We start from the raw sequence: 26,642 nt of genomic DNA, 5'->3' as shown, positions 1-26,642 counted from the left end.
AAAGGCAATAGTTGGGAAGCCGGCAAAACTCAGTGTGCAATAAAGATTTAACTCAAACATATTTCAAACCAACCACATGCTAGAGAAGGGACTGACCCTTGGTGGCTCCTGAGAGACAAGCTCTTCGCTCTTGGGGCACCCTACCTGAAGAGGGTGACTTTGGGGCCATGAGCTGGCCAGCCATACAGTTTATACTCCACAGTGTGATTTGTAGGAGGTCCACACTCCATCAGTTTAACATCCTGAGGGGCTGGAGCCTGAACAGCTAAGGTCAGCCACCCCAGCATCCCATGCCTCTGTGACTGGTCACAATTACTATGGAAGTCAAACCCAGGGGCGCTTCCCAGGTTGTCAACACTTTTCTGTGTGTAGTCACAAATCACTGCTTGAGAATTAAACTCTGTCCTCCTTCAGCTCCACTAGAAGAGGACAACTGAAAGTCATGCCTGCTCGCTCCTGGACTCTGCACCATGCACCTTTTGCCCCTGCTGACTTTAATCTGTTTTCTCTCACTAAAATAAAACCATATCCATGAGTCTAGGAGTTTCTGAGTTCTGTCTTTCTAACACATCCTTGATGCTCGGATTGGTCTTGGGAAGCCTCTGACACACTCAGGTGAGTTGTAAAGATTGGTTAGTGGTATTGTATTAGTGTTAATGTCTTGCTTTCTTAATTATACCATGGTTTTGTAAGATGTTTGCATTAAAGGAAGCTGCATGGAGCATAAAGAACTTTGTACTATCTTTTGCAACTTTTTGAAAAATCTAAAGTTATTTCTAAAGAAAAAGTTTAAAACAGAGAAAAAGGAGACATAAGAGCATTATTAAGGCTGAGTATTAGATAAATGTGGGTTCAATACATCGTTCTATTTTTCTACAGGTTTTAAATTTTCATAATGAAGGAAAAAAACTTTTCACCGTACCAATTCAATAGTTTGGTGCAATGACTCAAAGCGATCACATCCAAAACATACATAGCCCCGGGCCAGCTCCAAAGTTAATAAAGAAAAAATTTAAAAGCCCGTGGTTTATTGAGATGTGAAAACCATGACACAGACAAATTAAGTAATTGCCCATGATCAAGGATTGCACAAATCCTTAGCAGAAGTCAGGACTTTTAGATCCAAACAGTGGGATCAAGGCCACTGTTAGGTCTGCATTGGTGACCTGAAGCCACCAACACATGTAGCCACTGCCAACTGCAATCAATTGGGGCTGCCAGGGGTCCAGGCCCCACAGTCCAGTAGGGTGAATTAGGTGGTAAGTCTGATATCTTGGGTTATAGGACCTGCCTCTTCCTGCAGACACAAGCTAGACTCTAGCTTAGGGATCTGGTGTGGTGCTGTGAATTCCTTAGTGCACAAACACCCCATACCACAGATGGGGAGGCTGAGGCCCAGGAGAGAAGGAAACAAGGAGAGGCCAGGAGAGAAGGCCCAGGAGAGAAGGCCACCTTCCCAGAGCTATCAAACCTCAGAAGTCCTGCCAGAACAGTAGTCCTGCTCTCTTGATTTCCTTCCCAGTCTTACACAATGTCTTTAAGAGCTAATCTTCACGTCATCTGAGACCTGGTTGAAATTCCAGCTCTGTAATTTGCTTATGGTGCAATCCGGACCACGTGATGTTTCTTGTGTGAACTTGTTTCCTTACAATGTGGGGACCAGCATCCCGCTCCCCACGGTTACCAAGGGTATAGGTGAGGAAGCCTCTCAGCCTCGGAGACCTGGGTGCCCTCTGGTTGCCACTCAACACACAGTTGCTTCATAAGTATTTTACCTAGGAAATGTGGGGAGGGCATGTGAACACTAATGATGGGCTCAAGACAAGCCAAATTTGAGAGCAGAAACGAAGTGCAAAGAATGTTGTTCACCTTACAGCACAATCTTTTCACACTAACAGGGAGCCTGTGAAACTTGTGTCCCTGAAGGCAGGCTCCCTTGACACATAGGGAGCAGACCAGGGATTTCCCTTTGAAACACAGCTGCCATATACAACTTTTGATACAAGTAGTCTCGAAGGGATCCCCAGTTTTGAGACTGCAGAGCTGCATCCTCACAGCGAAGCTCCTCAGGCAGACCAGCATCTGGCCCAGCACAACACACCTGCTGTGGGGAGGTTGGGGGCGGGGGTAGGGAAGACATATGCCAACAGGGAGAAAGGACAGAAACTCACAGTGGAGCAGGCCAGCAGCCAGTCAGCAGGCGGTGCTCCCTGGCTGGCTCCTTGTCCCAACCCCTCTGAGGGAGGAGAATGGGGCTGACCCACCTTCCAGAGACTCAGGCCTGCAGTCCGGGAGAGGCTGGCCTCTCTGTACAGTGCTGGCACAGGACAGAGGTAAGTAAGGGAGCCAGGCCAGGCCTGGTGGGACTGGGAGATCCCTGAGGAGGGGGCAGTCCAGTAAGGAGCCTGGGCAGCTTCTCGTGGCTCTGAGCACTGCCCTCTTTCCTTCACACCTATCTACCAGGCACCTCCTCAGGCAGGCCTTGTACCAAGTGTCACAGAATGGACTTGACAAGGGTCCCTGTCCTCTTGCAGCTTCATTTTGATAGGGTGCAGCAGTAGGGTTGGGGGGAGGAGGTATGGCAATAATCAAAAATGTAATGAGTGAGTTACCTTGCATGTTAGAGTATGGTAAAATGTCGAGCAGGAATGAGGACTGGAGACACAGAGCAGGGACATGGAGGTGAGCTACACAGAGTCATGGTGACATCTGAGGAAAGGGTGTCTGGACAGAGGCGTGGCCCTGACAAAAGCTGGTGGGGGTGGGGGAGGGGAGAAGCCTAGAGAGTTTGGAACCTGGAGCGAGGCAGCAAGGGGCAGAGAAGCAGCAGGAAGGAAGAAGGGAGAAGACTAAGTGGCCACGCAGGAACCCAATTTGCCTAGGGGGCTCCTTGCACAGGCCAGGCCTCTTGTCAGCACCACACAGCCCTGCTTCGGAAGCCTGGGCATGAATCCCTTTGGCTACCTTTGGCTACAACCTCACAAAATCCCTCCATTACCCGCATCCCTGCCCACTCTACAAAATGGTAGTAACAGTAACACTTCTAGGGCTGAGGTGAGGAAGAAAAGAAAGTGTGGCAGCTGTGCAAAAGGTTTACCGCGAGGCTCTCGGGACCCAGGCAAATGCAGTGCCGCATAACAGGTGCTCACTGCCTTGGCAGAAGGGCACCAAAGGGGTGCCCAGTCCTCCCACAGATGCCACTGTCAGGAGAACTTCATAGTTTCTGGAACACTAGGTAGCTGGCCTTGGCCAGAGGGAACAGTTGGTACAAAATACAAGAAGACAAAGGTGAGCCAAACAGGAGGTGGCATGTGGACAAGGCAAGGACTCCATAAATAGTGAGCACTAAGGAGACAATTCCAAGCATGAGAGAAAAACAATGTGACTTGTACTTTAAAAGTTCACCCTAGAACAAGAGAGACCTGGATGCCACGTGAGAGGTGACAGTGGCTGAATGGTAACCAATTTGATGGCAAGGAGTGGACACATTTGAGAGGCTCAGGAAGTAGGATACACTGCACCTGGAGGTTGCCTTGCTATGGAGGAATGGGAGCTTCTAAGAGGCCAAGGGTTTGGCATGGAGACAGGGCCCTTCCTAGCTACGGGGGACACACAGCAGAGAAGCTGCCAAACCCTGAGCTCCACAGCACTCCTCGGGGCTCACAGAAATGGGGCTGAGTGAGCCGAGAATCTGGGAGCAGATAAATGAGACCTCAAGACCCCTGTAGTGTGCCCCACACTAAGGGGTAATGTGGGTAAAACATGCACTGTGTGGCTAGGGGCCACTAGCTTAACATCTCTAAGGTTATTTCCATCTCCTGTGGCCTTCACTGACTTTTCATGGGGGTTTCCCCCAGGCAATGGTTGTGACACTTGCAGAGGATAGAGCATAAACTTTACGGTCAGACCCTGTCCCAACCTTGGCTAACACATATTGAACAAACACACACTAAGCGAAGACTGCAGACAATGCCTGGACAGGGTGTGGCACAAAGGCAGTGCCACAGGAAGGGGGCAGGGTAGAGTGGCCCTCAGATATTTGAGGAAGGCTGCTCCCTTCCACCAGGCAGCCCCTGGCTGACACCCAGCTCTGGATAACCCCTCTCTCCCAAATGCAGATTCTCGGCTCTGCCCAACACACTCAGAGCAGACCCTTGAAGCAGCCAGGCAGATCCTGGGCAGGATGGGTAGTCCAGTGCACCGGGTGTCAATGGGAGACCCCTGTAGCAGGCAAGTGCACCCTGACATAGAGAGCGAGAGGTCTGTGCAGTCCTTCGATGTGGAACGACTCACTAACATCCTTGACAGAGGCGCCCAGAACACAGCGCTCAGAAGGAAAGTTGGTAAGTGGAGGCTGGGGAGGGAAAGTCTACCTTGTACCCACATGCTTTTCTTGAAAGGAGAATTTTTCCCTAGTAGTACCTCCTTCAAATATCGAAGTTGTCCTTAAAATGACAATGTTAGAGACTCACTTCTTTGGACTGTGAGGGTTCCATGCCAATATCCCCTAAGTGACAGAAGAATCCTCAGCCAGGGCAAAATGTTTGCAAGACCCAATCTCAACCAGAGGTTGGGTATGATAGTGCATGCCTGTCATCCCCACTATGCAGAGAAGCACAGATAGGAGGATGGCAGTCCAGGCCAGGCAAGATCCTATCACCAAAATAAGCAACCTAAAAATGCCTGGCAGAGTGGCTCATGTAGTAGAATGCCAATCACCAGGCCCTGAGTTCACTCCCAATACTGCCCCACCCCAAAAAAATTCCTCAACTACAGAGGGCCTAGATGCTGCTCCTAATTCTATCACTGCACAGCTTTGTAGCCCTGGACATTTCCCACCTTGAAGTCTCATCTGTGAAATGACAGTAATGACTTCCTTTGCAGGCCCAAGTGGGTGGGAAGATCTGAAGGTGCCAGAAACCTCACTCAGGTCCCTAAGCCTCTGCTCTCCATCCCCTGCAGAAAGCATCATCCACAGCGACCCCGTGTTTAACCTCACAGACAATTATTTCATGGCACAGAAAGAGCTTTATGAGGCGGCCATGCAGAAGAGATTCCACATGCAGATGCTAGCGCAGCGCCTAGGCTGGCAAGAAGATGGTTGTGAACTGGAGTACGCCTGCAGGTGCTTACTACGAGGGCAGCCCCACCAGGGAAGACTCCACCTGGGATCACCTGCAAAACCCCTAGCCCCAGGAGCCATTTTTCCCAACAAAGGTGGGACTAACAGGAAACCATGTTATCAGGTGCCCCTTCTCTCCTGCCTCCTGCCCAGGCTGGGGGTCATGGGACCTTATCTTCAATAGACAAGTCAACCACAGCATTTCTGCCCCCACAGGGCGCTTTCCGGAAGTGTGGGCTTAGGCTTACGAACTGTCTTCATGAATGCCCTCAGGAGCCTGGGCTCAGAGGAGCAGATTGCTAAATGGAGCCCACTCTGCAGAAACTTCCAGATCATCACAACATACGCCCAGACAGAACTGGGACACGGTGAGCCAGGGCTGCTACAGGGAGATTTGTGCGTTTAATTTGAAAAGAGCCCAGCAGGTGGCAGTCAAGGGTCTTTAAGGAAGGGGTGTCTTTTTCTAATTTGCACAAATGTATTTTATAAGTTACCAGAGGGCAAGTCATTCCTTTTGGAAGCATCAGCATGCATCCCCGTGCTCCCACATAGCCCACAGAGGAAAAGACAGCAGGGCGCTGTCCTCTACTCCATACTGAGCTAGGGTCTAAAAGTCCAGGCCCACCTAGAAGCTGCTATTCAAGTGAAAGCTCCATCTTGGCCCAATGTCTAACTCCTCTCCTTGATCCCAAGGGACATACCTTCAAGGCTTAGAGACTGAAGCCACCTACGACACAGCCACCCAGGACTTTGTGATACACAGCCCCACAATGACTGCCACCAAGTGGTGGCCTGGGGACCGTGAGTAGCCATCCCTTCATCCCCCTTCCTTGCCCCTCCCCATGGAAAATAATGTTGGGAAGGGGGGCACAGAGTAGCACTGGCCTTGACTTTCAACAGATGTCAAGTTGACATCTCTTGGTTCTCTGCTGGTTATTGTGGACAAGTCAACTCACCTCCCTAAAATGGGTGGGAGATTAAGAATTTCATCAGTGAGTGACTGAGGGATCCCCAAGGGAAACTTGAAGTAGATGAGGACACCAACTCATCCTTTTGGGGAAATAAGAGACAAGGCTGCACAGGCACACACTGCTCCCACACAAATGTGTGTATGAACACAGCACGTACACACCTGGCCTGGCTCCAGGTACTCCGCACAACCCCAGGTGCTCTCACCTTTGAAGTTAATGATTGAGTTGCCCCAACCAGAGCACAGACCCTATGGTCACAGTGAGTGAGGAAAATGCCCCCCTACTCCTGTCCCCTACCCCTGACACTCAAAAAGGCTTCTACTACCACCACCTCCAATTGGATGGCCACCAGGTGGCGGTCATGCCAAGCATCTCTGGACTCAGTGACTTGCTTAGCTCTGAGAAGGGTTCCACCGAGGCGCCTTTTCTTGGCTTGAGAATTCAACTCTGTGGTCACATCTGTAGCACCTGGGGATCAATCAGTGAAGGCCTAGTATGAAAAACATATGAAGAAGGAAAGTGACAGAACGGTGAGAGAGACGATCTGGGAGAGAAAAAGAGAGTAGGGAGGGAAGAAAAGGATGAGGGGAATGAATATGAATGAATGACCATTATCAAAACTACAAAGGGTTCAAATCCCAACTCTGCTCCTTCCAGGCCAGCGACCTTCAGCATGTCATTCTACTTTCTGAGCCTCAGTTTCCTTATCTGGAAAATGAGACTAGTTTTGTTTGGTCCTTTGGGGCCAATTCATCCTTTTTGTCATCACTTTACTTTTTGAGACCCCAAAAGTTCCCAACAGCAACTCCAACTTCAGAAGGGTGATTGGGGGACAGTGATACACAGGTCTTCCTGTGATGGGCCTCTCACCTTTCTGCCCTCAGTGGGACAGTCGGCCACCCACGCACTGGTCCTGGCCCAGCTGATCTGCTCGGGAGTCCGGCGGGGCATGCATGCCTTTATTGTGCCCATCCGGAGCCTCCAGGACCACACCCCACTGCCAGGTAAGCCCAGTGGCTCCCTCATGGACCCCTTCCTAGAGGTGGTCACACCAAGATTCCCCATCCTGAGGCCCCAGGAGATCCATGGGAAAAACTGGGACATGTCTTCCTTGGTCCAGGAGGCATCTGGTTGGACAGACCTGGTGCCAACCAGCTGGGTGACTTTGCTTAGCGCTCAGAATCTGCCTGACCCCAACACAGGTGCAGTGACACCAGAGTCACAGGGCGCTGTGAGCTGGAATGTATGTGGTACACGCACACAGGCAAGCACTCAACTGATGGGTGTTCTCGTGTCCATCTCCTTCTAGGAATCACCATTGGGAACATTGGGCCCAAGATGGCCTTGAATAATGTAGACAACGGCTTCCTGCGACTGCACCACGTTCGAGTCCCCAGGGAAAACATGCTGAGTCGCTTTGCACAGGTCAGGGGTCTGAGGAGGCTGCAGACTTGAACTGCCTAGAAAGGGGACCTGCACTTTGTGGCTGCCACCAGATCTGGGTCTACCTCCACACAGCTGAGTTTAGGTCACAACCCCAACAGGAGGTCCTGGTGACCTACAGACTAGGGTGAAAACCCAGCTTAGAAGCAGTACGATGTTGGGCTTCAGACTTGTGTATAAATGCTCGCTACATGGATGGCAGAGCAATTGTGGGGTAGGGGAACGGGGCAGTGCCAGGAAAGGGATCAGGCATGGAAACCACAAGTCAGTCACTGGTCAGACACCGACCAGAGTATGGTCAGAGCTGGAACCCCCCCATTTTGCCAGTCTTTACCTCTTGAATAGTGGATCATGGGAAGTCTGGGGCATCCCAGGAGAGAAGGCTCTGAACCAGGGCATTTGAGGAAGTGGCCAATGAGCCAACAAGCAGGGAAGTGTTTCTGTATGCTAGTGATCACTGTGGCTGCACCAGCGGCCTGCACAGTACCCACAGGGAGCAGAGGACCATGGCTGTAGGGTGTGTAGGCTCTGACCCAGACCTGTCTTTGCTTCACACAGGTCTTGCCAGATGGTACCTACATGAGGTTCGGGACAGCACAGAGCAACTATTTTGCCATGGTAGTGACACGGGTGCAACTGGTAGCGAAAGAGATCCTACCCAACCTGCAGAAGGCTTGTGTCATTGCGATGCGCTACTCAGTCATCCGACGCCAATCCCGGCTCCGGCCCAGGCAAGGCACCCACAGGCTGACCAAGGCAGACATAGCTGCCTGTTCCCTGACACCACCTCTCTGCCAGAGCCAGGGTGCTGGGAACAAGACACACACTCAATCTGCCCAGACCTTGGTCAACCTGGCCATATCAGTGGGGCCTCTCTGGCTCCCTCCAACCCCACCTGACCAGCTGGCCTAAGCTGTTTCCACCAGTGTCCCGATGGCCTCATTGGCTGTGTGTGACCATGTGTCTTTGGCCCTATATCACCTGAGCTGACTCAGACTGAGTCTGTCTGAGTCCCACTGTGTTGTAAGGCTGTGAATGGCTAGTGAGTCTAGGTTACAGTTGTCAAGCTACCACTGACCATGGCTGGTGTTCTGTCAGGTTGTGTCTCGCAAAGCCCAAATGTCTTGTCAGAATATGTGACTGAACACATTCTGTCTGGCTGTGAGTCAGTCTCTACCTGTGGTATACCTCTCGTCACGCCTGGTTGCATGAGACTACCATTCCATGTACTCTATGGTATAGAATGGCAAGAGCTGTTCTATATCATCTGTTTCAACCTATGGACACACACACACACACACACACACACACACGTGTTTCCAGGTAGAAGACACCCAATTAAGCTGGAATTTCAGGTAAACAACAAATAACTTTTTTGGGGGGCAGTACTGGGGAACTTTGAACTCAGGGCCTCACACTTGCTAGGCAAGCACTCCACCACTTGAGCCACTCCACCAGCTTTGTTTTGTATTGAGTATTTTCAAGGTAGGGTCTCAAGAACTATTTGGCAGTGCTGACTGAAACTCAATCCTCCCGATCTCTACCTCCTGAGTAGCTAGGATTACTGAGCTATCATCACCCAGCAACAAACTACTTTTTAGAATATGTCCCAATGGATGCCACCCCTAGGAAGAGAGGGTAGAGTTGGTGACAGCATAACTGAGTCTGTGGTTCTGGGGATGGCTTCAATCTGACAGTCTTCATACCAGCTTGGCTGACAGACACTGAGCCTGACCAGGCCCTCCTAGCCTTGTTTTCTAGCTAGATTAGGGTGAGACCACCAGGACTGGAATTACCAGTCATGGGCTGAAAGATTCAGAATAATTTGACCCAAAATGACTGAGGAGTAGAAGCCAGGGAAACCTGGGTGTTTTACACCTCTTTCTCCCTCGGCTTCCATACCCACAAAATAGGGAGTCAGTGGTAGTATTTCAGAGCAGTGCTGAGGATGAAATGCACAAAGGTGTGCCAGGCCCTTGGTTCTGGAGTTTAGAACTTTTCAGATTTTAGAATAATATGGTCAGGGTGTGTGTGTGGGGTGTGTGTGGGTGTGTGTGTGTGTGTGTGTGTGTATGCTGTAATTCTGTAAACCTCCCCTCAAGAGGCAGTACCTCCAACCAAGCAAATCTGTCAGTATTTTTGCAGCAGCATGTGATGTTCATGTAAGATTAAACTTTGGACAATTATGAATAGCCTCATGTCAGTCTTGCAGTGACTTATAAGGAACTGTCGGTTTTTAGGGCTTTTATGGTAGAACATGGGAAAGTGGACAGGGTACTTAATGATCTTCCAAATCTTCTACTCTGTTCCCCTCAGTGACCCAGAGGTAAAAATCCTGGACTACCAGACTCAGCAGCAGAAGCTCTTTCCTCAGCTGGCCATGAGTTATGCCTTCCATTTCCTGGCAGTCAGCCTCTCAGAATTCTTTGAGCTCTCCTATGATAGCATTCTGAACAAAGATTTCAGCCTCCTGCCTGAGGTATCTGCTATCTGCTGGGGAGCAGCTGCTGGTGGGTGACTAAGACTGTTCTGACTACTGGGAGGTGGTCACAGCCCTACTCCTCAGGTCCCCCCATCTCCCCCAGCCTTCCCACATTCCAGGGCCTTGGGGTATACCATATCCTGATGTAGTACTTCACCCCACCTGCCCCACAGAGCTCAGGAAATTTTACAGGAAATACACTCCCATAGTATAGCAAACACATATCCAAAATCTTTGATGTGCATTAGAAACCCAAAAAGCACAGTGTACTGGGGCCCATGCCTATAATCCTAGCTACTTGGAAAGCTGAGATCAGGAAGTTCACAGTTGGAGGCCAACCTGGGCAAATAGTCCACAAGACCCCCAGCTCTAGAATAACCATAGCAAAATAGACTGGAGGTATGGCCCAAGCAGTAGAGTGCCTGGTTTGCAAGTGCAAAGCCCTGAGTTCAAACTCCAGTCCCACCAAAAAAAAAAAAAAAAAGTCATCTGGAACTCATTTGGTGGCATAGTTGGACCTGAACTGAACCTGATTTATTCCACCAAGTAAGAGTACCATAGAAATATTAACATGATCACCCCCAAAACCCACTGTGGGTATTATATACAATATGCCCTGCTTTACCTTTCTAAAATCCAAAACTTAATTCTAATTCCAAAACACAGCAGACCCAGGGGCTCAGATAAAGCACTATGGACATGCACACCTAAGAGTGAGTTGGTCATGGCACCATGTTTCGTCATCTTTGCTTCATTCATCCTTCCGTGTGCATCTTCCATTTACGCCCTCGATTTACAGATGAGAAAACCAAAACACAGAAAAGTCTTGGGCCTTCCTCCCAAGGACTAGAAAGTTTGAAATGCCCATATGGGCTTTCAAGAAACCAAAAAGTCAAACCAGGCTTGCTGCTTGGCATTCCCTTTGTCTTAGTCTGCTTAGTAGTTAGAACAAAAAGATCATAAACTCTGCAACAGAAATTTATTTCCTTTGGTTTAGGAGACTCCCCAGATTCTTTACCATCCAGTAAGGGCCTTCTTGCTGCATCATGGGCAACGTGGTAAAGGGCATCATGCAGCAAGTGATCCCATGAAAGAACACTCAGAGAGAGCTCACTCTTGTAACATTCATGAGGGTGGAGCTCTCCTGACCTGCCTCTTAAAGGTCCATCTCTTAATACTGTGGAAATGGAAACAGCTTGGGAGGGGACACTAAAACCATAGCAACCACTAATCCTATCTCAAAGGCCCTACCTCCTAATATCCTTGGAGGTTAGGATTTCATCATTTGAATTTGGGCAGATACAACAAACCCTCCTATAACTCAGGCAGTGGGTAGATAGTGGACACTCATCCTCACAGACCAACTTTCCAAAACCTCTGCTGGCAAATGCCATAACTCTTGGAGGACAGTGGGCCCAATCCAGGCAGCGCCCTCTTCTGAACATCCTGAAGAAACTGGCCTTCTTGTGGTCCCCATAGCTATTCTGCCTAATTGTGTGACTTTGGATGAGTCTTGCTGAGCCTCGGCCTCCTACCTCAGAGTTGTGCTCGGCAAGCAGGACACACTCAACAAGTGGTAGGTAGGGTTGTAATTGCAGGGCCCCCCTTATACCATCTGACTCCTCTTCCATTCTTACAGCTCCATGCACTGAGTACAGGTGCAAAGGCCATGACAGCAGACTTCTGCACCCAGGGGGCCGAGCAATGTCGCAGGGCCTGTGGAGGACATGGCTACTCAGAGCTGAGTGGTCTGCCTTCGCTGGTCACTAAAGTGACAGCCTCCTGCACCTATGAGGGTGAGAATACAGTGCTCTACCTGCAGGTGGCCAGGTAAGGTCCAGACTGATGTAGGCCTCTGTCTAAACCCTAGTGGACCACCCAACTTTCTGCTCAGGCTGATACCCAGAGGGAGCAGGCTTGGGAAGCACTATTTGGGGCTGTCCAGATCCCATAGGAGGTCCCCAATCCATCCACATCCCATAGGAGGTCCCCAATCCATCCACATCCCATAGGAGGTCCCCGATCCATCCACCACCCCCCAGGTCCACTCATATCCAGACCACCACTCTCTCTCACCAAACAAAGAATCAGTCTTCTCCCTGCTCTCCTGCTTCTACCCTGTCCCACTTCTCCATAGGCAGCCAGAGGGATTTTCAAAGCCTAGAGAAGATTACATCTATCTCTTGCTTAAAAGTGGCCTCCCACTGCTTGAAGGAAAATGCCACACTCTATACCGTGGCCTACAAGGTCATTAGAACCTTTCTAATCACTCCACTCTCATATCTCCTGCCTCTTCCCACTTCTACCAGCCACACACTTCTTTCCACAGGACCTTTACACTTGCTTCCCTGACACCCAACATTGCCTGTTCCTTTGGAACAGTTATCACAATCTCTAATTGTCTATATGGTTTTTATTTATCTTCTTAGCTCTGCTCCCCAGCTAAACCAGGAGTTCCTTGAGGGCAGGGACTGTACCTACCTTGCTCACTGCAGTTTCCCAGGCTTAGCTTATACAAGAGAGGTTCCAACCTGAGAGGTCAAGTCAGCCTCCTCCAAACAAGCAGTTTCTTGTCAACCGTCTTAGAGCCTGGCAAAGCCTCTCACATACTCACTTATTGTCAGATCACCAATCAGGGCAATTATTTCTGTATGCAGAGAGTGAGGTATTCACTGTCAAATGGGATACATGACATTTAGTGAGGTTTTTTTCAAATGACAAAAGGAAAACAGCAGCATGTTTTAGGCACTTTGAGCCTAGCTCATTCCTTTTTCACAACTCCCCATCAGGAGAGGGTTACTATCCCCATCCAGAGATGGAGAAAGCAAGGCTTAGGGAGGTAAAGCCCATTCAGTGGAGCTGCAGAGGGGCCCAGGGTTGTCTGAGCACAGGACCACTGGTTTGTCCCACAGAAGCAGCTCAGAGTCACCAAGTAATCCTCCCTGTTTTCTCAGCAGACAGAATTTACTTTCCGAAGTTACTGTACAAGTCATCATAAATCACCAGATCAGGAGATTCTGGCAAAAGGTTCTGTTTCTACAGACCTCAAAAGCTTTTATGTTTGCGATCTAAGAGTGTTTGCCCCAACTCCGCTGCCATTTCATTGCGGAAGAAACTGGAGCCCAGGTGGGCGGGGCTCACTGAGGGCTCCATGAAGAACAGCATGAAGGGGCTATGGAGTAGGGAGTAACCACCAAGAGTGAGGTTGGGCCACAGCCTGCAGCCCCTGGCTCTCTCAGGGGCTTGCTGGAGCCCAGCATAAACATGCATGTCTCTGAAAGTGAATACTTGTCTCTGGATGTCCCATGGAGCCTCCCACTGCCTTACCTGTCTCCACCCTTACCCCCAGGTTTCTGGCAAAAAGCTACCTGCAGGCTCAGATGTCCCCAGGCTCCACACAGCAGAAATCTCTCCCTCAGTCTGTCGCATATCTCGCCAAGCCTGACCTGTCCAGGTGTCCAGCCCAGATGGCAGCTGACTTCCTCTGCCCAGAGCTCTATACTACAGCCTGGGCACACGCAGCAGCCAGGTGAGTCTGTGCAAACAAGTTAGCATTCCACCTGTCAGTAATCTATCCACATTAAGGCCTTTGGGATTGGTTGGGTGACATTCATGGATACACTTCTAAAAACTACTCCCATCCCTAGGTCCCCAGCCCTTTGAGCTTCTAGTGTCATGAGTGGAGAACAGGGGAAGTCCCACCCATCAGCCATCAACAGTTCCTCATCCTGGTCACAATGATAGAAGGATATCACTTCTCTGGCCAGTGAGAGGAATTTTTAAATCTTTAGGTTCCTATGGTGATTTTCAATAAACAAATATATCCATATGTAAATACTATAAATATATTGACATGAAAACTAATACCAAGAAGGAAGGAAGTATTCATTACTTCCTATGGTACTTTGAAATATACCATAATCTAAACATAATTTTTAAAAATGTGACTATACTTCAGGATAGGATTGGTTTATTTTCAGAGTCTAGTAGGCTCCAGGAAATATAGCCCAAACCAAGGACTAGCCAGGCACTGGTGGCTCACACCTGTAATCCTAACTACCCAGGAGGCAGAGATTAGGAAAATCATGGTTTGAAACCAGTCCAGGCAAATAGTATGTGAGACCATATCTCAAAATACCCCATCACAAAAAAGGGCTGGTGGAGTGGCTCAAAGAATAGGCCCTGAGTTCAAATCCCAGTACCAAAAAAAAAAAAAAAGGACTCGTTCATTCTGTAATCCAACAAAAGTTCATGTACCTACTATGTATCAGAGTGACCAAACATGTTGGGAAAAAGTGTTGGGAATACAGAGAGGTCCTAACCAAACACAAAGGAAGAACTTAACCACCTAAAAAGGAACCTTCTAAACCCTGCCCCAAACTGAAATGTGAAAACAAACTGCAAAAAAAAATGTTCAGTATATAATAAAAAGTCTTACAAACCAACCTACAGTCCCAGAAAAAATTAATAGTTATTTTAAGATCATAGGCATAATTGGGGAATAGATAGATGGAGTATATGTGATAAAGCGAGCAACTTGGGAATTCATTTGTTTATTCCACAAATATTTTTAAGTGCCTACAATATGCCAACCACTGTTCTAAGAAGGAGGGATCTCTCAGTAAGCCAGTCTGATAAAAACCCCAGGTCTCACAGAGCTGACATTTTACTTGGGGGAAGTTGGGGAAGGAAAAATAAGATTTCTGGGGAATTAAAACGCCATTATACTTCTCCTTGCTTGGAACACAATGTGACATCTGCTTATCTACTCCCTGACAAAGCAAAATAAATATTGATAATAAACAGTTTTCTTTCCACACAATTTCCAAGGATCATGGCTGTGCATGCAGGGAATAGAAAAGGGTTGAAAGACAACGTAATAGTAAATGACTAATTTGGTGGCTTAGAGGACATGAGGCACTTCTCTGTCTTTGTTTTTAGGTCTCTTAGGTAGAACATGCAGCAGTCTGTGTGACCAGCCCGACTCATTAGCCTTTAAAAGAAAAAACATTCTCCTTCCTTGTGCTCTAGGAAGCCAGTCAACAGAATGACTAAAACTGCTGGTATTCAGATGGAATGTCCATTAAAAAGAGGTGTCAGCTCCTGGCCTAATGCTCTGAGGCCTTAAAACATGGTGGTTAAGAACAAATCCAAATCCTGGCTCCAGTCCTTGCTGTACAAGAGCCTATCCAGAGCCTGCTATACAGGCTCCAGTCCTGAGTGATACTGGACAAGTTAGTTAACCTCTCTGGGATTCAGTTTTCCCTATTGTAACTTGGAATGCCTGCCCTTTAAAAGATAGTGTTTATCAAGCATCTCTCTTTATGATACATAAGAGGTCAATGTAAAGGAATTGCTTCTATAGCTGAGGAATTTACACACACGCGCACACACACAGAGCCACCTATCAGTTCTCCTTCCTGCTCAGTTAGGAAGCTGAACTTTTCTTTGGCTTTCAGGCTCATTAAGGATGCAGTGCACCATGTACGGACCCTCGAGCAATCTGGGGTGGAACAGCATGAGGCTTGGAACCAGACCACTGTCATACAACTCCAGGCTGCTAAGGTAAGCAGCCTGGTGGCTGATGCTGGGAGGGACTCAGTCTGTTCCCCAGGCAGGCTACCCTGCTGGGAACACCCGAGCTCACCATTATTCCCCCGTTCCGCTCCACAGTGGCTGCCCTCATTTCACAGCCAGGGCTTTAGTCCAGGGTATTTTAATTAAAGGACTTAACTCCAAAGCAATCTCCCTGGCAGCTCTAAGGGGAAAAGGTAATGAAGCAGTGTTATTGGATTTGCTTCAGGTTGTTCAAATATTTCCTCCCAGATAGAAAAGCAGGTCAAGGCTCCCCTTAGCCCCATCGGCAATCCTTGGATGTCTGATTCAATTTCCACTATGTTTTGTGTTTGTGCATAATTCACAGTTGGTTGGCAAATATTTGAGCACCCACTCTGCCCCAGCACTGGCTGGGTGCTCAACAATGCAGATGTCAGGACAGGATGGGGAGATGCTGGCTGCTTTGAGACCCTGGGGCAGTCCAATGGGACCCTGTGGCGGGCCTAGCGCTATTCACCCTGATAGGTCAAAGGGCTCCCCAGAGGAAAGGGCACACAGGCTAACACATCAAGGACAGCTGAAATTAGGCAGCTGAGGTATGTGTGTAGGAAGGCAGAGGGGGAGGCCTGGGAGGAGAGAAAGAGAGGCAAAAAGAGAAAGAGAGGCAAAAAGAGAGAGAGAGGCCTGGGATCTTCTATGAGACACTTAGGTCTTCTCATTGCAATGGGAAGTCTTTCCCAAGTTTGTATCAGGGAGCGAAATGATCACAGCTTCATTGGAGAAGAATCATACAAGCTGCAGGGGACAAAATGGGCTGGAGGCCAATTATAAGGAACCAGCAACAGTCTGGGGCCAGGCCTTAAGGTAGTCCTGCCATGAGCGTAGCATGGACAGAAGTGGGGAGATGCAGAGAGCAGAGATGTTATGGGGGATTAAAGAAAGGGCCAGGCCTTGGAGAGTCATGAGAAAGGAAAAAGGTAGGAATGCCCCCTGAGCTTAGGCAGCTGCATCCAGGCCTCCCAACAACTGGAAAACTCACGCCCCAATCCTCAGGCTTGGAAAGTGGCACCCTTAGGAGAGGCCTGAAGGTCTGCAGAGGGCTTCTTAGGGCAGGACTGGTCAAGAAGACCACCATTATCACATGGTGACCCAACACTTCCACCACACCTGCAGGGATGGCAAGGACTTTGTTCCGGGGCATCTCTGCTCTGTTCAGTCCACCACAGGGTGCCCCCTGCTGGGCTCAAAGCCCTATGCACCCACAGGGTTAACCAAGGCTGCCTGCCCACTTTCATCAGATGACAAAAAAGGAGCCATAGTCACCCATTATTCACTTGTCTATTTTCAAAATCTATGTCCTGCCTTCAAATGATGAAGAAGGACATTACTTGCCAGACAGAGGTCCTTCATTTAGAATGCACAAGCCTGTCAGGGAGACTGGCAGAATCTCATTTCTAAGGGGGAGGACAGAGAACTCAAGGAGCCCCATAGGCAGGAAATGGCTGAGACAAGACACCTTCCTTTCCCACAAGCCACAGTTCTCAGTGTAATGGGTGACCAAGGTGAGCCTCCAGCCTGGGGGACAAGAGCAAGACCACACCACCTTCCTGAGGATTTGGTCTCCCAGGTCGTAGTGGGTGGGGCATTCTGTACTTTCTGTGCTTTGTGAGGTCAGCTACTGTACAAAAAGCTCAGCACTAGGGGTCCATCTGGAAGGCATGAAAATATCACTGTAACTTCAGGAGGGGCAACATTAGCAAGGCAAAAAGCCATGGGCTGAATTCTAACTCAGGTTCTGTGTGACATGCCATCTAACCTCAAGCACTCCACACTGGGTAGAACAAAGGGGTAAGGAAGAACCCTGAAGGCTCTGGTCCTCGAGTCCCATACTCTGTACAGGAGAGATGTCAGTCCCCAGGACCACTAGAGCAAAGGCTAGTGCTTCCAGCTTCAGTCCCTGATGGCTTTGGTCACAGAGGTAGTGGTTAAGAGGATAGCCCCAATTTGGATCTCACTGCCACCAGTTACAAGCCACATGATCATGGACAAGGAACTTAGTCTCTCAGAGCCTCAGCCTCTTCATCTGTAGAATGGAGCAGAACCAGCTCTGTAGGAATATTAGGAAGTCTGAGTTAACACATGTAAAACCTAAGAGAGGCACCTAGCAATAAGAGCTAACTTACCCTTTTCCCAGGGCATAGAAGCTACCTTCTCTCTATGATTCTCATCCTGCTTTCCATCACTCCTCAGCCAAAACCTTGAGAATCTGCAGAGGTGGCACAGCTTAGGGAAAAGGAAGGTAGGGCCCCCGTGACAGAAGTATGGGTCTCCAGTTCTGCCAACCTGGACCCAGTTAGAGTACTAAAGGCTGTTTGGACCAGCAGGGGCTGCACTGTCAGCTGTTCATCTTCCACATTCAAATGCTAGAAACCCAGCGTGCCTGATAGGCACCAGGGCTAGCTGCAAAGCAGAGTTGTTAGCACCTGTGCGGGGCCTCCCTGGGAAAGGCGGGTTCTTTCCAAATGAGAAACCTGGCCACTCACTGCCCTGCTGCTGAAGACTATGACGACTCACTGACCCCCAAAGAATAAAGTGCTGGCTATGTCACTCAGAGTCCTTCACTGACCTAGGCCCCAGGAACGGGTCCATTCAATCTTGTACAGTTCCCTGTTACTGCTTTGTTATACCCCAGTGTTTCACCCTCATGAAATTGCCTTCAGCTTCCTGAAAGTACAGCCTTTGCACATAAAGTACCCCCTGCCTTTAATGAACTTTCCCTTCCCTCATCCCCTAGGTGAACTGTTTTGAACCCCCAAAACACTCTAAAGGCTTGCTCAATCCTGGCCAACAGCACAGGCCCTAACCATAGAATCTGCATCCCAAGATGCCCAGGTGACCTGCATGAACATAAAAATTTGAGAAGCAGTGCTTTGTATCTCTCCACATATATCCTACTTAATAATTATGTGCATCTGTCCTGGGTAGAGGAAGGGATATTCAAAATATTTAACAACCGATAAGGCAGGAGAATCATAAGGCAGGAGAATCATGGTCCTGAGGCCTCCTGCTGGGTCAGGCATTAACCCTTCTTGGGGAGAAGGGGCCCCAGGGAAGGCGCCCATCTGGCAAAGGGTGCTCTCACTAGATTGGTAGCAGTGATCACTTGCCAACCAGAACTAAATAATTATTTTAACAACGGACAGAGCTGGGCTGTTGTGAATGGGCTAGAAAATAGTACTGCTTTCCTCCAAGAGCTTAAATTCTGGTTAGGATAAACTTCATGCATATCTTGAACCTGATTTTGGCATCCTACAGTACACATGTGCACACACACCACTGCCTTGACACGGCAGACAATAAATAGCTGCTTTCTTGAGAAAAGTGGGACTGCCCTCCACAACCCCAGGGCCAGCCTCCAATTCTCCTGTGTGCTTCCTCTCCACTTTCAAACCCACTTGAAAACCTCCCCAAACAAAACGAGGAAAGAAAGGGCCCACTTTCAGAGCCAACCAGCCTCCAGCACATACACACATATACACATGACCAAAAAGGTTCAGACTGACCTCGAGAGAACTAGAATTAAATGGTTACTTGTGAGCCTGCTGGGAAACACACAGCCACAGTAAGTTCTCTCCAATCTTTTTTTTTTTTTTTTTTTTTTTGGTGGTACTGGGGTTTGAACTCAGGGCCTTGTGCTCGTTAAGAAGGTGCTCTTGCCGCTTGAGCCGCTCCTCCAGCCCCACTCCAGCAATCTTGCCAAGCCTCCAGGATGACTTGGAGATAGAACTTGGAAATCAGTGGCTCATGCATCTCTGTCTTTGTAGGCACACTGCTACTACATCACCGTGAAGAGTTTTAAGGAAGCTCTGGAGAAACTAGACAATGAACCAGCGATTCAGCAGGTGCTCAAACGCCTCTGTGACCTCTGTGCCTTACACGGTATCTTGACTCACTCAGGCGACTTTCTCCATGATGGCTTCCTGTCTGGGGCCCAAGTAGACATGGCGAGAACAGCCTACCTGGACCTGCTCTCCTTGATCCGGTGAGTGTGTAGGCCTTCAAACCATCTCTACCTTTGGAGATTAATCCTAGAGCCTGGCCACAAGTCATTTCAAACTCCAAGACCTTGTAAACGTGAGGGTCTGACCAAAGCAGCAGTACTCCTGGACAGGTTTAGACACTAGCATCATTAAGCCAGCATAAACATTAGGGCTTAATGAAAGAAAAAAAATGGAGAAAAATTAGAACTAAAAATAGCTACCTCAGTTGAATTATTGTCAAGGAAATAAGAACAGTATCTAAGGAATATGAATAAGATGAAGGATGTCACTTATGAATATATGTTAATAATATTAGTCTTAAACACGGCTAACATTTAAGGAGTACTTATGGGTGGACATTGTCTCATTTGATGCTTCCAGCCCTTTGAAAGGGCTTCTCCCTACCTTTCCGCAGGCAGAGGTGGAGCTGGTAACAATCTCAGACCTGTCTGACCACTGAGCATGCACTCTTAACGTCGACGTATTGCTTATTTCATATATATCCTGCTCAATGTGCTTGAGCAATTTCTTACCAAGTTTAGTAAACTTACCTTAATACTCCCTTAGTGTCACGATGAACTTTTAAAAAATTCAGTAATTCACACATTGATTTATGAAGCAATACTTTTTTGTGTTTTTGGTGTTTGTTTTGTTTTAGCAGTATTAGGGTTTGAACTCAGGCATTCATGCTTGCTAGACGGGTGCTCTATCACTTTTGAGCCACACTTCCAGCCCTACAAATACTTTTTAAATTCAGTAAAATTTAGGGTTGTGAAATACTGATGGAATGCTTTCATGTATTTTGGGGGGTGGTGTTGTTTGGCCTTTTGAGACTGGGTCATACCATGTAACCCAGGAACGCAAAATTCCCCTGCCTCCATCTCCCAAGTGCTGGGATTACAGCTATGTGCAACCAAGCCCAGCTTCATCAGTTATTTTATAATCTAAAAATTGCTTTAAAAACATATTAATGGGGAAGGAGGGCAGCAGGGAGAAATGACCCAAACAATGTATGTACATGTGAATAAATGAACAAAAAATAAAAAAAATTTTTAAACTTTAAAAAAAGAAAGAGGGAATTCAAGGTTACACATTTGGTTATTGGTAGAACCAGGACAAGAAATAATAAAAAAAATTTTTTTAAATATCAAAACCAAGGTACTGGAGGAAACAGATAATAAAACAATATGAGTTATTTGCTCTTATCAATAAAATTAACAATGTGCTAACCTGAGAACACAGCTTTTTGAGACATCATTGGGAAAAAAAAAATATGATGCCTATGGTATAGGGGTAGGGATGACTTTTTCCCCTACAACCTCTAATAGTTCTCATTATCAACAAGACTACAAAAAGAAAAAGAAAGAAGAGACAACCAAAGTGGCAAAGGCCTGTAATCCCAGCTACTAGGAAGGCAGGGGTAAGAAAATTGCAGTTTAAGGCCAGCCTAGGCAAAATTAGCAGGCAAAGCTAGCAGAAGGCCCTCTACAAAAAACAAAAGGAGTGGAGGTGTGGGTCAAGTGGCAGAGCACCTGCCTAGCAAACATGAGGCCCTGAGTTCAATCCCCAGTATTGCAAAAAAAAAAAAGAAAGAAAAAGTAAAAGGATTTGAAATTTTTATAAAATATAATTTTCATGACAAAGATAAACAAACAAATTATTTTTGTTTCTAACAATATGTAATGTTACATGCCATTTCTGACTACATATAAATAACTAACAGGTAGCTGATGGCTAACAAATGTCTGTTCAATTAAACCATCAAAAATTGTCAGAAATAGGACTGGAGGTGTAGCTCAAGTGGTAGAGTGCCTGCTTTGCAAATGCAAAGCCCTGAGTTCAAACCCCAGTCTCACAAAAAAAAAAAATTGTCAAAAATTGATATAATTATGCCCTAGGTATTAAACGTTCCCTGACACAGAGGATCCATTAGTGACAACATTAAGAGCAAAATTAAATACTGCACAATTCAAGCCCGAGTGTGTCTACCTTTCTGAAATGCTTGCCATTTTAAAAGCACATGAAGAAAATAATGTTGATGGTGATGACAAATACAAAAGATCTGGCCTTAACACCCCAGAAGCATAGATTTTTTTTTTTTTTATCTGCAAACTGCATTTCTAAGTGCTTGCCTTGGCTCCTGAGACTTACAATTCAAGACAAGACAGACAGCACTGACGCAAGCTGCCAACTTACGCACACCTCAAACCCACAAATTGATTTACTTACACTATGGTTCCTAAGTAACCTCAGTCCCACAGGGTAATTAGGTATGTAACAGAGTCCATGCTTTTAGTGGTTCTGTGTCACAGTTCCCTGCCTTGATTACTCATTATCTCCCTCAGATTTCTGAGATGACAGATTAAGGGTGGCACACTACTCTAAGTGACACCAAGAAGCAGTTCTTTGTGGGGTGTTCATGTATGCACCCAAACAGTTTTTAGTTGTTTGAGTAGTCTTCCATTGAGGGTCTTCCAGGTAAAGATGGCAGACTGAACAGAGGCACTCACTTTTGTTCCTTCCTGGAACCCTACTAAAACATCAGCAGGGTTAAAAAAAAAAATTAAAGGTATCAATCTGCATTAAGAGGACAGGAGAGGAAACATGAAAGTCAGAGGGGAGATGGACACAGTGACTTGGCAGACAAGGTCAGCAGAAACCTGAGGAGGAGCTGCACTGTGCACATCTGGCAGTGCAACAAAGGTGAGAAGTCAGGACGGGCTGATGGCCACCTCAGAAGGGACTGAATCCCCAGCTCTCTCCTCCCCATGAGTAATCTGAGAACTCTACTCAGCCCTGCTCTGGCAAAAGGGCACATAGGAGACCTGTGGACCAGGGAATGCTCAAGCAAAGCTGAGGATGAGGACTCCCTACAGAAAACAAGGGACTTTTCAGGCCCAACATTAACACGTCCCTTCCCCAGCCTTCTTGTCCTATTGGTTCCTAAGAGATTGGCAGCTAGGCTGGTACCCAATAGGAAGAGAACAAGATGATCCTTCAGGGAGCCCAGGGAGAAAGAGCCAAAGACTAATGCCAGGGTCCCACCACAGTCCACCCAACTCACCCCACTAAAAAAAACACTAAAGTGAGCCCCCACTAGCAAGCAAACCACAAACTTCTACTATGGAGCTATTAGTTAATGCCCTACTCTTAGCTATGATCAGACACTCAGGAATCCCCCAGACACTTGAGGAAAGCTCCTAACATGAAAGGTGGAATCTAAAACAATAAGAACATGACAACTCAAAGGACATATGCCAACCTGCAGGAAGAAGAAAACGTAAAGAAAAGAAAATTATTAATATCTTCAAAGAGTTAAGAAGAGAAATTGCAGCCGCAAAATAAGAACAAAAATGACATTATTTTTGAAGTAATATTTTAAAGCCAGGGGTGGTGGTACATACCTGTAATTCCACCACTCAGGAGGCTGAAGCAGGAGGATCATGATTTCAAGGGCAGCCTGGGCTACAGAGTGAGAACACTCTCACACACACACACACACACACAAATCAGGGAACAAAAGTCAAAGAGCTCTTTGAAATTAAAAAGTAATAGTAAAAATAAAAAACTCAATTTAAACCCAGTTTCTGAAATTAATCTTTTTATTTGTAATTTAAAAAAAAACATAAACGAACCTCAATGTAAGCATAAGAAGGTAAAGTTGTAGAACCTTTGCAGAAAGACAGCAAAAAGAAAAAGAGAAAAAAATTTTTTAAAAGAGGACCGATCCAAGCTGCTCATCGTCAGAAAAAACCAGATGTAGGAAGAGAAGAGAGAAAACAGAATCAATAAACACTCATTAATAAACTCAGAAATAAAAATAATTCAAGAAAATATCCTTTAAATCAAAGATACTGCATTCCAGATAGAACAGGGTCACAGTGCCTGAGAGTAAAAGAAGACATGAGCACTCATGCGTGCACACATAACATACATCAAACATGGATGTGAAACAGTAACAAGTGCTAGGAAGAAAAACATATCAGGGAAGGGTGTGAGGATGCTGGGGGAGGGGCTGTAGTTTTAAACAGGTCAAAGGCCTCTGAAAGGATGGCATTGAAGGAAAGACCTGAGAATGGAAGGGGGGTGGGGTGAGAGGAGCCATGTGGCTGCCAGGAGAAAAGCACTCCAGGCAGAGCATAGGTGCAAATGAAGGAAGCCAGAAGCTTGGCACATCCATCCAGACAACAGAGCAAAAGCCACAAAGGTGGGAAAGATATGGCTGAGGTGGAAGTGGAGAGCAGGGGTCAGAGAGTCAGTGCTGCCCAGGGAGAAGCAAGAGAGTGGGGTAAGTCATTGCAAAGAATTAAGATTTGGGCTTTTACTCTGTGAGAATAGGAGGTTTTGAGCATAGGATAGTCACAATCTGAAATAACCTGATGTATGTTTGTAAAGGATCATTCCAGATGCCATATTAAGAATTAATAATTACGAACAAAAACAGGATCTGGGGGTGTATTTCAGGGCTAGATCACTTGCTTAGCATGTGTGAGTCCTGGGTTCAATCCCCACCTTAAAATAAATAAACATAAGCAGGGATTATGAGAATATAATAGAGGGGGTGAACTTGTTTAAAATACAGTGTACACATCTATGGAATTATTACAATGAAACCTATTTATACTATTAATGTATTTCTCTCATTAAAAAAAAGAGAGAAATAAGTAAATAAATAGCAATAGGGAGACAGGTTGGGAAGCAAAATCCAGGCATGAGATGCTCATGGGTAGGATCAGAATGATGGCACTGGAGGTGGTGGGAGGTGAGCAGTTTGGCTATTCTGACAGTAAAAGAGGATTTGCTGCCAGATTAGACAGCTGTGGGGCGAGAGAGACCACGGGAGGACCAGATTTGGGCAAGATGGGCAGAAAAAGATCAAGAGTTTGATTTTGGATGTCATATTTGAAAAGCCTATTAGAAATCTAAGCACAGATGTTGGTAAGCAACACAGGAGGGATAAATTTGCCATTTGCCATTGGCATATGGTTGATATTTAAAGCCACGAGAGGGGTGATACCACACGGGGTGAGCACTTGAGGAGAAGAGGTCCAAGTACTGATAGTAAGAGGTGACCGCGGTGGAAGTGAGAACCTGAACAAACCCAGTTCCCTCTGGAGAAAATGGGGGAACTGGGGACAAGCAAGCCTAAACAGGCAAAGTGCTTTCAAGTTACCATTAGGGAAAGCCAAGACATGGAGTTGATGAAGGACAGGGAAATATAGTCAAGGCTTATTTTTAAGATGGGACAGGGGACAGCATGTTTATATCCTGATGGAAATAAATAACCCAACAGAGGAGGATGTTAACATTATAGGGAAAAGGCAGAACTTCTGGAACATCTTTGTCCAGTAGGCAAGAGCAGAGCCATCATGCAGACAAGGAGGGACTGACTAGCCCGAGCTGGGAGCCAGGACAGTCGACCTGTACTAGGAAGAAAGAAGGCACTGTGTATAAACACAGGGGTGGGAACTTGTGGGAATCCACTCACTACTTCCACTTTATCAGTGAAATTGGATGCAAAGTAAATGTGGTAAAAGATGGGGAAGTGGGTAGTGTAGACTTGAGGATGGAAGAGAACGTATGAAATAATCACCTAGGAGAAAGCTAAGAGCAAATGAACCAGAGCAATGTAGTATGGTTGCTAAGCAGCAGTCGGGCCCACTGGAATCCCAGGACACACGTAACTAGAAGGCAGTGGCACTCAGTCAGTAGGAAGTTGGAGATAACAAGGGAGGGGCTTTGCTAAACTGATGTGACAAAGCAACAAAAACTGCCGAACACATTTTTGAGAGAGTGGATATAACGGACCATGGGATTTGAGTTGGGTAAGGAGGGAAGTGAGGCAATTAGGCATAAGGAACTTTATACAGGTGGTGGGGCTCACAAAAATAATGACCAATCATCAAAAAAGATTTATTTAGGGACGGTATCCTAGCCATCTCAAATACTTTAGTAACATATCATAATGACAACACTGAATATTGATCTGGTCAAAATTACAACTCTATCAGGATGGGGGGAAGCCAAGGGGAGGAGTAGGAGAGGGAGGGGTGACGAGGGCTGATAAAAGTCAATCTTTATCTTTGTGGTGGAGCAGCAACAGATAACATCTACAAATGACACATCAAGAAGTTGCTGGCAATACAAATAAGATTAGAGACATTCACGTAAATATCAAAATATCACATAAAATTCTGCAAGTGCCTCTGAGGAGAAGGAAATGATGGTAAAGGAGTGGTATATTCTGAATTTTTTTTTTAATAAGACACCTTAAGGAACTCTTTGAGGTTTTATTTTCCTCCCTGTAAGCGTTTTGAACTTAGGCCCTCCCATGATCCCCACCCCTCCAGTTTTTTTTTTTTTTTTTTTTTTTTGCTTTTAGTTTATTTTCCAGATAGGGTCATGCACTTTTGCTCAGAGCCACAGACCATGATCCTCCTACCTCTGCCTCCCAAGTAGCTACAATTACAGGCATGCACCACCACACCCATGGCCTCTGTGACTCTTTATACTATGCATATATAACTGATTAAAAAGTAAAAACCAAGATAATAAATAAAGCTGAAGAGTTCAAAAAGTGAATAATGATGCTACCTCTAATTAGGTGTTGCTACTCATCATTCCAGATTAATTAGATTCATAAGAGCGATCTAAAATACTCACAAACTCTTGTTTTCTCTCTCAGGAAGGATGCTATCTTGTTAACTGATGCTTTTGACTTTACGGATCAGTGTTTAAATTCGGCACTTGGCTGTTATGATGGAAATGTCTATGAACGTCTGTTCCAGTGGGCTCAGAAGGCACCAGTCAATACTCAGGTAGTTGAGTGGAACACGCTATAAATTATGTAAGAGGGCAGAGAACAAGCAGTAAACACACCTCTCTGTTTCCCCATTTTAATTGATTCCCATTAGGTTAGAAATCACTTGGCATAGCACGTCTGTTTAAAATATTTTTAGAGAATACATAAAAGAGACAAGGGGTGTGGCCTGGCAGGAACTGTAATCTGCAAAGTGCACTGATCAGAA

At 46.7% G+C, this 26,642-nt stretch overlaps 1 protein-coding gene across 6 annotated transcripts in view; it reads left to right on the top strand.

Annotated features, from left to right (window-relative positions):
• Positions 1–475: 475 nt before the first annotated feature.
• The window catches only part of Acox2 (acyl-CoA oxidase 2), a 30,404-nt gene continuing 4,237 nt past the window's right edge, over positions 476–26,642 (top strand). For 2 of the 6 annotated variants that reach the window (XM_020180763.2, XM_074044066.1), the window contains exons 1-14: positions 2,176–2,333; positions 4,119–4,343; positions 4,963–5,125; positions 5,339–5,490; positions 5,816–5,923; positions 6,978–7,097; positions 7,403–7,518; positions 8,095–8,267; positions 9,853–10,015; positions 11,658–11,848; positions 13,368–13,547; positions 15,478–15,583; positions 19,399–19,616; positions 26,300–26,432. In XM_020180763.2, the coding sequence (XP_020036352.2) occupies positions 4,184–4,343; positions 4,963–5,125; positions 5,339–5,490; positions 5,816–5,923; positions 6,978–7,097; positions 7,403–7,518; positions 8,095–8,267; positions 9,853–10,015; positions 11,658–11,848; positions 13,368–13,547; positions 15,478–15,583; positions 19,399–19,616; positions 26,300–26,432 (1,983 nt within the window). In that variant the 5' untranslated portion in view covers positions 2,176–2,333; positions 4,119–4,183. Of the gene's footprint in view, positions 616–2,175; positions 2,334–4,118; positions 4,344–4,962; positions 5,218–5,338; positions 5,491–5,815; positions 5,924–6,977; positions 7,098–7,402; positions 7,519–8,094; positions 8,268–9,852; positions 10,016–11,657; positions 11,849–13,367; positions 13,548–15,477; positions 15,584–19,398; positions 19,617–26,299; positions 26,433–26,642 lie in introns of those variants that run through there. The other 4 variants (XR_012436327.1, XM_074044065.1, XM_074044067.1 and 1 more) reach the window with 3 other exon arrangements.

Source organism: Castor canadensis, chromosome 10 (assembly GCF_047511655.1).
Source record: "Castor canadensis chromosome 10, mCasCan1.hap1v2, whole genome shotgun sequence".
NCBI classification, from domain to species: Eukaryota; Metazoa; Chordata; class Mammalia; order Rodentia; family Castoridae; genus Castor; species Castor canadensis.
Note: the sequence above shows the minus strand (reverse complement) of the source record. Positions and strands in the feature narration are given on the sequence as shown.